Raw genomic sequence first — 12,705 nt, 5'->3', positions numbered from 1 at the left:
GTGCTCGTTACCACAATAATAACGTAGTTACTGTAACGCGTTACTTAATAACGCGTTAGTCCCAACACTGCAAACAACATTAAGCTACTGATCCAGAGAAGCTGCTGCTGCTGCCAACATCATACGTCTGCATTTCTGCTACATTGGCAGGGCTAGGGGCCAGGACTCTACTCTCCGGGTTCTTGGGGGATGTTGCTAACTCTGGGTCCGAGAACAGGCACCACACCCGCAGTAGATGCGCACGGTGTGAGGTCTCGCAGCAAGCTATCAAATACGGTGCATTTCTCAGCTTTTAAAAAAACGCTATGTGTCGCCAGGTGTTTCATCAGATTCGAGGTGTTACCTGCTTTGCATAGTATCACCTTAAAGCACTTGTTGCAGGCTGCTGAGTTTGCATCTTTTGCTGTGAAGTACAGCCAGACTTTTGACCGCTTCACCTTGGGCATTTTTAATCTGTACCTCTGCTCTTAAAGAACGTACGTACCTGGGCCCACCTTCTATCTTTGGAAAGGTAAAATGATTGGCTAGAAGGAAAAAAAGGCACTGAAATAAAGCAACGAAATGTGCGCTGCTTTTCAGTCTGGTTACTACCGTTTATGTCAGAACCGGTGCATGGCACCGGATACCGGTACCCATCCTTACTCAGAAGTGCCTTGAGTTTTATGACATACACACTGTATAATGTCTATCGCCCATCGTCAAGGGAGAGCACCTAAAACTTAAAGACACAGAGCAGACTGTGGCAGTGACAGAGTGACTGCTTTGAAAGCCTGAAGCTACAGCTGTGTGATGATGACAAACAGTTAAGTATGGCTTAAAGAATGAACTGATATTTTCTGCCTTTTCTGGAATATGTGGATGCTTCCTGGGAGCTGTAGAGGTGTTGTTTACCATTTCTCAATCTGTGGCTTTAGAAGCCAGTGGAACCTAGACAGACTTTCAAAAGGTGAGATATAAAACTGTAGCCCTCGGTGCAGCGAAAATATTGATTCAGTCGACAAGTTTCAAATCCCAAATCCCTCTGATTCCACGAAAATGCAAAGTTTTAATTAGAGTTCCTTTTGCCACAAGGTTCTTTGTCTGTGCCTCGCTGTGCTTTGACTCGCTGCCAGGATCCGCTGTCTGCCGTCTCAGCTCTAAGTCAAGAACAAAGTCACTGACATAAGAGTCATTTGGGTCGTGACACTGTGCGGTGCAGGAGTATTTGGGAATTCACACATTTTTTTGTTGTTTGTTTGGCTCCATACTCCACCGCACTGGATTTGAAACAGTAGTTGAGGTTGAAGTGCTCGCTCTTGGCTTTAAACGAAAGGCATTTTCAGCGAGAAGGGGACTGTATCACTGTTTTTTTTTGGATGGTGCAAAAAGACACTAGTATAAGGATTCCTGCATCCTCAAATATGTAAACCACAGTGTGTCGAAAACAGACCATGCCTAAATACATGCCTCTTTCCAAATTGTTTCCTTTATACATTTAGAGATCATACTCTTGAAGGACCACTTCACGGATGTTACACATGAAGTTCAGCTTCTAAAAGGCACATAGACTTCTCCACCTTCTTGTCAGCCCATTAGCACTTATCCATTTCCTGTTCCAAACGCGTCTTTATTGCTAAAAGCAAACAAGCTCTGAAGCTCCGCTGAGAGTTAAAAACCGTCCATATTCTTTCAACACTTTGTCACAGGTGTTAAACTCATGTGACAAATAATGTTTTCACATGACTCTTTCTACCTTCACTGCTTCCATAGTAAGTAAGAGTGCAGCAGCAGACAATTACTGCTAATTAAATCCACTTGATTAACTGATTATCAGCTAGTGTGATCACCTTGCTGAGGTTTGCTGGTCTGGAGCATTTAGGTTTGTGTTAACACACTACCATGATCTTCCACGGAGTTCACCCCAAGGTCAGACCATACGATGCTCAGAAAAACTGCAACTAGCCCAAGGGTGCATTTCAAAGTCTACAGGTCTCAGTTAGCATGTTGAATGTTAATGTTTGTGACAGCACAATTAGAAAAAGCTGAACAAGTTTGGCTCATATGGAAGATTTGCTGTGACAAAGGTTCTCTGTAAAAAGAACATAGCATGGTGGAGGTTTGTAAACCACAAGACCTCTCGAGCAGCATCCTTTGGACAGACCAAACACAACATATCAGCATATCATTTGGACTTTTGCTGCAGTGAAGCAACTTTGTAAAGAAGAGTGGACGAAAATTCCTCCACAACCACATGAGAGACTCATCAAATCATACAGAAAACAATTACTTCTAGTTAATGCTGCTAAAGGTGGTTCAACCAGCTACCGAATCATTAGGTATACTTATCCGTCACTGTTCAGTCAAGCCTTAGCATGTTGCAGCGAACAAATGTCGTAGCGGGTTGGAGGGTTGGTACTTCATCAATTAGCAAGCAGGTAAATACTCTGGAGAATGAAGTGTAACGTGCTATTAAGTTGTATTGTTGAGAGAAAATGATCTGGTATTTTTAAGAGATTAAAACTCAAACTGCTTTCTGCCTCACAGGTTTTGACCTTTTTTTTTTTTAATTCTTGTTATCAAAGATAAACTGTTGTAGGAGCGCTATCTGGACCTTGAAATTGTTTACACTGATTAGCCTGAGGCTTTGTGCTTTCAAACAGTGTATAGTTCCCCACACAGTTTAGCGCAGATTCAATTGGATAACATCCAGAATGAGATATCAAACCATCTCCTTTTTTTCCCCTTGAAAAACCAAATGGTTCATGCGTGTAAATTCATCTTTCTATCAAACATATAACATATAGGTAGAAGGCGGCTTACACCTCCTGCGTTCAGCTTGCATTTTCTTTGGTTTGTCAGGATGCAGGAAGTCGAACAAAGCCTCCTGCAGCATTTTCCCCTTGCTCACTTATTTTTTTATTTTTAAATTGGAGGTGCCAGACTACACCACTCAGCTGCCTCTGAGTGCTTACACCTTCCCATTATTGTCTGATCTCCCTTTTTTTACTTACAGGCTACTGAACACGCAGATGAGAGCGTACCTAAGTAGAAAAGGTCATTCACTCTCACTCTTCCATCACTGATTACTTCTGGCAAGGTCCGACCTCCAGCTGTCAGCGTTGATCCTGCAGTGGATGCTCCGTTTCTCAACCCCAGGATCACTTAAGGCCACAGCTCCATTCAGAGACACCCACTGGGAGCGTCTCTTTTCTGCACTACCTTCATTTTTGTATTACTTTCAAATGGAAGCAGGCCTCGCTGCTTGTACCCAACTGAGCCGAGATCTCTGCGTGTTTTTAAGAGCAGTGTGTTGACCGCTCTGAGAGAGAGCATTTACTTAATTTAATTCCTGACGTGATTCTGTTTAGTGCTGCGAGGTATAAAACAGTGGACGAAGTGGCCAGAGCATCAGTGTGTCAATGCTTAACGCGTACTCGGGCTTCAGTGCAGAGCTGAACGTGTGCGCCAACCTCTGCACCTGTGTGATGTTCACATTTAGCACATGATACAGGAGGTAGATGCAAGGCCCAAGGGCAAATATGGCCGAGAAGAACTGTTTTGTTTTTGCCCTCTCTGCCAATTAAATGCTCAGTTTTACGAAGCGTTTACTGTATTCTAAGTAAAGATGAAGCCACATTTGTTACATTTCCACCTATTTTGGAGCACTATAAATCTCATTTTGCTCAATTATTTAAAATCTTTCAAACTTTCATTCAATGAACTATATATATATACAGAAGAAACTTTATAAGGCAAGAACTGATTTGTTTTGGAGGAGATTTGGTGGATTTACGCTAATAATCGAGATAATTCCACCCTCCTCCGAGGATTGTGCGCAATGAGGAATTGTGGATTAGGACTTATCTGTGTGTTGGAAACCATCCAACTGGCTCTGGAGGAATTCATTGACCTTGGAGTAAAAGTTTGGTACAGCTTTATAGTTTCCCGGGGAGGAAGCTGACCTCCAGCCTCGACTCTGCGGGCGTCCAGCCTGAAGACACAGGAGTGAGAGAATGAATCCCTTCCAGCTCCACTGATCCCACACCCAATCTGACCCTAAACTCTGAACGTGTCTTAGAGAACAAGTCAGCGAACCAAATTGCTAACAGTGGTTTTATCCTTGCTGTGTGTGTGTGTGTGTGTGTGTGTGCGCGCGTGTGTCTGCCTGTGTATTTCACTGCCTTAGCAGAATCCCTGTTCAGCGGTCTGGGGCTGGGGGCGGTGGTGGGCCTCGGCCTGGGAGCGCTGCTGCTGCTCCTCGTGCTGGTGGACGTCAGCTGCTTCTTCCTGCGTCACTGCGGCCTGCTCATGTGCATCACGCGCACCCTGTGCAGCAAAAAAACAGCCACCAGCGGCAAGGGCAAAGAAATCGAGGAGGGGAAGGCCGCCTATCTGTGAGTATCCCCTTTGGTTTTCTTTGCATTGTTCTTTTTTGAAACCTTTGACTGCTTCAGTCCAAGCGTTTGATTTTGTGTAGTGACAGTATCAATTTTGCCAGCTCATGCCTGAAGAGGGAACATCTGCTGTGGGTGTATCTTTATGGCTGAGGGTTATGCTTCTTCTTCTTCTCGCTGTATAATTTTTGCGCAGTAATGAATTGAAAGCCCTGAATGGGTGAATACAAGTCAATACAAAGATTTTGAGAAATTGGTATGAAAACGTCTAACAGAGAACAAAAAACAGCCTTCACATTTCTCAGAAATGAACAATAAGGCCTGCAAAAAAGGAGGAAAAAAACAGTTCTTTTCAAGGATCTCGTCCCCGAGTGACTCGCTGAGCAATAACATTAGCTGTTCATGCCATGTTCATTCCTCTTATGTATACGTATATATATTTAGTCTGAATGAGAAAAGGAGATTTCTTTTTACCATTTACTGTAGGTACACCTACAACAGCCGCCCAGCCACCCTTTCAACCACAGTATGTCTTTGATTACGTCTTATTCACTTACATCAGTGCCTTTTACATGATGTGCAGCAAGTTCACCTTTTAAGTATCCATTTGCATGCGTTATGTGAGCGTGCATTCGTTACATGCATGTACAACCGTGTACATTTTGTGCTGTCATGCTTTGTTTTCAGTCTTGTGTGTGCGTGTGTGTGTGTACCCGCCTTTATTTCTTGCTATATGCATGCTAATAGTCCATGAGTGTTGCCACAAGCATCTCTGAAAACCATTTTCTTTGTTTTGTTTCCCCCTCATCAGACAGCATGCAATTTAGAAGCCCACCCCCGTGAAATTCATGGTACAACTGATTTAAAAAAAAAATGTAGTCCCACTGTTTTATGCAGGGTGCTAACTACATCGCGGTGTCTGTGAGATAGCACAAACAGAGTCTTAGTCACTGGCCACAGCCGTGCCTGTCAGTGTGCCAGCAGTGTCTGAGATGGAGAGAGAGGGCACATGTGTGGAGGAGGGAGGGGTTTGAGTTCTGCTGAGTCACTAATCTCGCGACACTGGAGGGCTGACTGCCTGCCTGCCCAGACAGCACACGGAATCTACAGAGCAGCAACTCACACAAGACTTTACACTCTGTCTGATGTGTGCATGTGACTAGTGTCACAGTCACATACAGTACAGCAGGATGATACAAAATAGTCCTAAAGGTAGTATAGGTCCAGGTGACGATATACAGGTGCATAGTGACTGATTGTTAAAATAGAGTCAGTTGGGCAATCAGGTGATTACTGCAGCAATAGCAACACTGGATTTACGTTGTCAAAGGCATACTTCAGCAGTGTAGTATCTCACTGTCATGAGGTAGAGCAAATGACGAGAGAAAAATCCAACACGATAGAAAGAGCAATCAAAAATTCTTTGCGCCTGTTTTTTCATTTACTTCAGAAAAGTCAATGTCAGTGGTTTCATGCAACTGTGTTAATTAACTGCTAAGAAATATTTCAGGTCACTTCATTCACATCATTTGCATTATTGCAATGAATAAAATACTATCTTGCTTTTCAGGTTAACTCGGTGGCTTTTTCATTAAAATAACACAAATGACTCGATTAAACTTAAAAACACTCCTCTTTTAAGTAAATCCACCTACAGAGGAGTCTTTAAAACCAACAAAATTGAGATTTCAATTTTGAGTAAAAGATGAATCCTAAATTTCCTATTTTTTTGGCATCAGTGGTCATATAAATCTAAAGGTTATATTGCTGTAAATGTAATTACATGCTTGTATGAGTGTTAATCAAGCTCAGGGCTTAAACCATAGTGTTTATAGTAATAGTGTAACGTATTGTATTAAATAGAATTATTATGCCCAGTCACCACAGAATCTCGTGGTTTTCTCTTCAGACACATGCAGTTAAATGTGACTTGGATTCAGGGCATTCCCTTTTAATTGTTGAGTTTTATCATCTGAATTAGTCCTCCTGTGTAAAACTACCCCACAGATGTTTCTGCAACCTTTTATTTTTACATCTATTTCAGTTTTTCAGTACGAGACCTGCAGCCATCGTGTGAATGTGAAAAAACCAAAAGTACTTGTAGATTTTTATGGTGACATCAAACAGCAATGGAAAGCGAGGCTTAAAAATAGTCACACACATGAGGCTCGAACTCCAAAACACTGGAGGTATTTTGAAATGAAATCACTCCCCGTGTGGTGCCAGGGACATTAACATGGGTCTTTTCAAAAAGTTGGCACAAACAAACTTAGTTGGAGGACTTCTTGTTATCACAAATAGCTCCAAATTACCGGCAACATTTTCAGATTTCACAGGAAATGACACCCCCACACATGGATCAACACTAACATGTATATGAAATGCTGCAGTTCATAAAAATCTAGTAGAAGCAAGCAGAGAAGTCAGAATCGCTAAAAGGCAAGTGGTTGAAATTGTCATATAAACCAAGCTACTAATTCTAAACATGGACCAATCTATGATCAGCACATTGTTATTAACTTTATTTAAAACTGACAGGGCTAATCAACAGCAAGCTTAAAATTATGCCAAAAGAACACATTTTGAATGACAGTTGTGTTGATGAAGGAGGTACTTGAGTCCATCTGACAGTACCTCAGAGATTCTACAGTACTTGTTAGAAACTTTCTGGTTGTTTGAGCACTTTTGATTGTTGTCCTGTTGCAGTCCGTGTCTCTGCAGAGAGATTGGTTTCATAACTGGCAGTGAAGATGGTCATAACTTCTTTGAACTAGTGTAGCGAGAATGGAGTAAATGCCGTGGTCTGCTTTACAATGAGTCATGCCACTGAGCTGGAGACTAATAAGATAACACTTGAAATAATACAACTCCAACTGAGTTTCCAAGATGTCAATAGTGCAAGTCTGAAGGTGCTGAGGGGTAATAAGTTGTAAAGACTAGCGAAGCGTGAGCAACAGTGTCAATAATAACATCAATGGAGAGCATCTACAGTGATAAATAGCATGGGGTGAACTTCAAATTAGGAAGGTGATGAGTGGCACAGATTAGAGTGTGTGCTGGGTGTCTGTTCTGAGGATGTGAGCTGAGGAGTGTGTGGGCTGGTTTGGAACCAAGAAGAAAATCTGGAGGGTATCGTCAGTTCACTTCTGACACAGCAGATTTTTTTTTTTTAATATTCGGGGTTATAGAGACAGTTTTCCAACCTCAATGTGGTGCTGAAGGTTAGCAGAGCGACCACGCACCCAGCAGTGCAGGGTTATTTTGAAGTTGGAGCTAGGCTAGTGGACAAACGCACGACAGAGAGTGTGTGGGTGTCTTTCTGTTATGAATCTGCGGCACACTGGGCTGCATAGCTGCTTCAGGGAAAGTTGAAAGACTCAAGTAGTACTGTTGACTTCAAAAGTCCTCACTTCCAGTTTCAGTCTTAAGTTCTTAACAGTGTGCTGAGATATCAATGGGACCCATATAGAGATAGAAGAGAATTGGTACACCTAATGGACCTCTAGTCTGTAGCATCAAGTCAAATGTGACTCCAGCTATACTGTTTAACCCCTTACGACCTTAAAAAGTCACTATTCAGGCAAAAGACAGAAAAAGTAAATACATGTTTATGCAGGGAAACTTAAATTGATTCATATTCTTTCTACCTGCATTTAATTTGGATTCTGTGTTCATTTTTTTTTTTTTTTCTTTCTGGAAGTTTTTTTTTTTCCTTCCTAATATTCGTTGCTTGTCATAGTTGTGCAGCCAGCTCCAGTCCCATCCTGTCAGTCAGTGAACCAGAAATAGATTTGTGCCCCTGTCGGGCTCTCCAGTAACCTGCTGGCAAGAAACCCAGAAGAACAGTTTGGTATTGACGTTTAATACAAAACAACAGCTGCTGATAATCTTTTACCCAGAGACAAAAAGTCAGTGTTGAGTAAAGCTGATGATATGTCACAGTGACATTTTAACCGTTGAGGTGGCGCAGGAGGGGCGTCTGGTGAAGTCTGTTGTTTATTCAGGCTTAAGAAGTTTGAGTAGAGGCTCAGTGATAGATCTGGCTTGGAGTCGATAGACTTTTGAAAGTGTTTATATATACCTGATGACTCACGGCAGGAAATATAAAACAGAATGGAAGATTACAGTTAAGGCCATGGCAGCCTGGGGATGGAGCAAGAAAGAATTTCTACAGAAGTGTCAGTCACTAAAGAAAAATCTGTTTGAGATGCCAGTCAGCCGTGTTGTTCATGACGACTTCCTGTCCACTAACAACATGGAGTACATGGCGTAAAAAGAAGGTCAGCGTGTTTTATTTGCCCCTGTTGACGTCACACGAATCCCAAATGAAGTCTGAACACACTTCGTTCCTACTAGTGTCCTATAATTGAAGCGGGTAGATAAAAACCTAAAGTTAGCAATTACTGGGACTGTTGTAATGCTATGCTAGTTCGTCCCCTCCCATACGTATAATGTGATAAGCAATGCAATGAAAAACTTGGTTTGACGCTATCTTAAATTTTTCCAGCTGGACACTGGCAGTCCAAGCAAAGACAACAAAAGCAACCTCGAACCCCACATACTGTGCATGTGCACACGTACTCTTAACTCATTCACTGCCAGCCATTTTCAAATCCCCACTGCTCATTCAGTGAATGAGTTAAGAAAAGAAAAAAAAGCTGATTATTTTTGTTTGAATTAAACAAAAAGTGGGGGGCTAAAGGACCTAAACGAAATAGCCAGTTGAAAGACACTTTGAAATCTGTAAATGCAAAGAGATGCAAAAAAAAAAAAGTCAAGCATCAGGGGACTAGCTTACCTAGCGTCAGCTCAGAGGTAGCATGTTAGCCTAGAAATTTGTCAGACATGTTAATGGTTCCACAGTGCTTAGCATCCACCATACAAAGCCTAAAATCTTAAGGGCACGACAAAATTATCAAAATAAAAAAGGCAAATTCACTGAAAAATCACCAGAAATAGCTTCTGAGTTCTAAAGCTATGACTTTGGTGACACCTTAAGTCATTAATAATATCTAATATAGCAAAACAAGAGGAACAAATGAAAGTATAACTATATTTTGCATATGTAAATTTAACTTTGTTTAGCTGAAGGATACTGCATTAGAGAAAATGAAGTTAAAGGTAAAGTGAATTAATCAAAGAAGAATTATTGTTACTACATTTGCTGTCATTCAAGAATATACCAGGAGTCCTAGTCTAATTAGTGCTTCACCATGTTTTTCTATAATGTATTGTTCAACGCAAGCACATTCATTTTTCTCCCTTTGTTTTCCTGTTTCAATAAAATTAAACATCATTACAGGGATTCGGAGCCTCTTGATTCTCCAATTTTTTTTGAAAGACAAGACAGTCTGTGCTATTGACATGTAGAGAGCACATAAATTTCAAATTCTGGAGCAGCAGACTGAGGTGGATGACATTTAATTAAGTGTGAGCTCACAGTACTCTTAACTCCAGAGCAAACAGAAATCTGCTTGTCTCGAGAAGCTAAAAGGCTTTGGCTGGAGCATACCTGACCGTGTAAAAATGAGAAAAAGGACATATATCTGTCTGGTCTTCGTTTCCCTACATTCTTACTCCACAGTCGTGTAAACAAGCTCATTTCTACATCAGGTCAGGGAACAAGGCATCTGATCCACATGTAAACAGCCAAATTGTCCATCAGCAGTTCCGTCAAAGTGCCTTTGACAAAGACGTCCACTTCTAAATTCACAGTAAGATCCCGGATGCCAACTCTAAAAAAAAAAAAAAATGTTTGCTGGAAAAAAAAATATATACGTGTATAGATTTTGATAAGGGTGTAAACAAACTCTCCAGGCACATACCGCAGCTAAGACTGCAAGCCACCTAATTTATCACAGTGAAAAAGCAAAGATTGTAGCCTGCCTTCATGGCCTGCCATAGATGGCCATGTGCTTAATTAATGTCTGCAGAGGAAAGAACAAGTCGCCCCTGCTGCGCTTTGGTGTCACTTAGAAGCTTACAGATTACAAATACGTATCTGCATACGCACTCTGATATCACGCCAGCGCACCGTGAGCTTCACACAGCTGCTGGCTCTCGCAGCATAATCAGAGGTTTGTCAAGACCCAGTAGCATTGCTGTTTGCCTTGTGTGCCAAACAATGTTTTGAATTGAACTTCTGATGGTGTGTGCATATTTTTGGACAAACAAGCAGTATATGCACATGAGATAGTATGTTCACAGTGATGAAAAATGACTCCAAATGGCTCTATTTTTTTTAGCATTTGGAGAAAAACTATCCACACAATTTTTGCTTTTAACTATGGCCAGAATGCTAAATACTGCACAAGCAAAGATATCTCGAGATCCTTGTGCCAAACAGATCTGTGTCATAGTGCTGTTGTGATAGAGGAAAATGTAACCCAACCAAGGAAAAGGGTAGGTTTACAAGATGGTAGAGAGACTTTGAAGCTGTATGGTTTGGAAATGTAGGCAGGAGGCTGCGCTGTAGGTAGCAGAGCTGAACATTTTCATTGGGAGTGACCAGCATGGACAAGATTAGAACGGAGTCAGAGGGACAGCTCAGATTAAGCAGTTTGGAGACAAAGGCTGAGATGGTTTGGACATGTGCAGAGGAGGGAAGATGAAGCTCCCAGCCAGGAGGAAAAGAGGAAGATCTCAGAGAAGTTTCATGGATATAGGGAAGGAGGACATGCAGAGGATTGGTGTGAAAGAGAAGGATGTTGAGGATAGAGTGAGATGGAGACAGATGATCTGCTGTGGTGACTCTTGAAGGCAGCAGCCAAAAGACCCCCCCCCCCCCCCCCCCCAAAAAATAAATAAATAAATAAATAAATAAAAATTAAAGAAGCCCTTATGAACAAACACTTGGCAACAGTGGGAAGGAAAAACTCCCTTTTAGAAGGAAGAAACCTCCAGAAGAACCAGGGTCAGGGAGAGTCAGCCATCTGCTGCGACCAGTTGGGGCTACGGCAGATGTATAACTGCAATTTTTTATAATTTGAATCAACATATAACATGCGAAATATTGCTTTCTCATCACACAGAGCCCCATCAATAATTATTAACGCCAACCTCAAGTAGTTCTAGAAGTTCTAGTAGTTTTATGTTTTTCATTGCACTTTTTTTGACCTTTTGAATAACTAAAATGGTAAAACTATGTTAAGGAGTTTATCAAATTGCAGAGAAGGCAAAGAGCATGCCGTATGCCAACTGCAGACGCTTTAACAGTTACAGTTGCCTCTCCAATATTTTTTTGATAGAATTTCTTCTTCTTTTTTTTTTCTTTTTCTTCCAAACTGTACTGATACTTTGCTTCAGTGAATGGATTCGGGATTGTTTTGATTTTGCCTCCTCACTGAAGAAACAGGAAACGTCGCACAGCAAGAGCCTTCGCAGAACTTGAGGAAACCTACCCATCTGAGTATAAGTCAAATCTAGGTTTGCATGGAGCTAATGAGACATGAAATTGGCTTCACTGTGCAGGAACTTTAACATCCACCAATCAACCAAAGGGGGAACCCCCCTCTGGCCAGTTGCAATATTTGGGCTTATTAGGTACAGTATCATGCAGGGTTACTGTTTTACGTTCATGATCTCGCTCACTGAAGAACTCTCCCGGAGCTTGGTAAAACGTCCAGCATGGCAATTTGAGGGTGATTTTGTGTTGATGTAGAGTGCCTTTTAAAATTGACAATTTAGTCGAGGAAATTCAGCGTTTATACAGTGAAAACATCCAGTAATGGGAATAATAAAAGTGTCCACTGATGCACTAGATGAGATATCTCAGACCTTTGAAGAAAGAAACAATGCAAAAAATAGAATTATTTAGTTAAATGAATACATTTCAATGACAGCAGGGATGACTGATTCATATGCAATGTTTTATTAAATGTCAATAGCTGTATAAGAACTGCATTAGTAAAACAACAAGCTGTTTCGGTCAACCCCTGCTAGCTGCAGGTTCGTATTTATTTAGAGAGTCGTGTCAGCCTCGAATTAAGTATTCTTTCAAAGGAGACGTTCTGCTCCAAGAATTAATGTATGAGTCATCCGGGAAATGTTTATCATGTGGATATATCTACCATTAACACTAATAAAAAAGATTTTTAAAAAGCTCTAAAAAATTCAAATGATTTTTTTTATACTCAAAAGACAATATAGAGCTTTTCATTTAGAACCTTCATTTGACAGATTGTTTATGTCTCTGAGTCATGACAGACTAGCAGCAGCAAAATAAAAAGTGGAACCGCTTCATGAACTCAGGAAAATGAGAATCTTTAAGGTCAAGTGTTATTAATACTGGCCTGGTACAGGTCTATAATTCCTTTCTTTGTTTGTGACTTAA

The 12,705-nt window shown here is 41.1% G+C and overlaps 1 protein-coding gene across 1 annotated transcript in view; it reads left to right on the top strand.

The window, feature by feature from the left end:
* Nucleotides 1-12,705, top strand: part of LOC121811913 (neural cell adhesion molecule 2-like) — a gene marked incomplete at its 5' end in the record, with an annotated part of 48,869 nt that overhangs the window by 29,556 nt on the left and 6,608 nt on the right. Inside the window, 1 exon segment of the mRNA XM_042228812.1 lies at nucleotides 4,166-4,373. Within this exon segment, the coding sequence (XP_042084746.1) occupies nucleotides 4,166-4,373 (208 nt within the window).

Source organism: Haplochromis burtoni, unplaced genomic scaffold (genome assembly GCF_018398535.1).
Source record: "Haplochromis burtoni strain Fernald_Lab_line unplaced genomic scaffold, NCSU_Asbu1 Contig_355, whole genome shotgun sequence".
In the NCBI taxonomy this organism is placed as follows: Eukaryota; Metazoa; Chordata; class Actinopteri; order Cichliformes; family Cichlidae; genus Haplochromis; species Haplochromis burtoni.
This window is presented reverse-complemented; position numbering and strand designations above follow the sequence as displayed.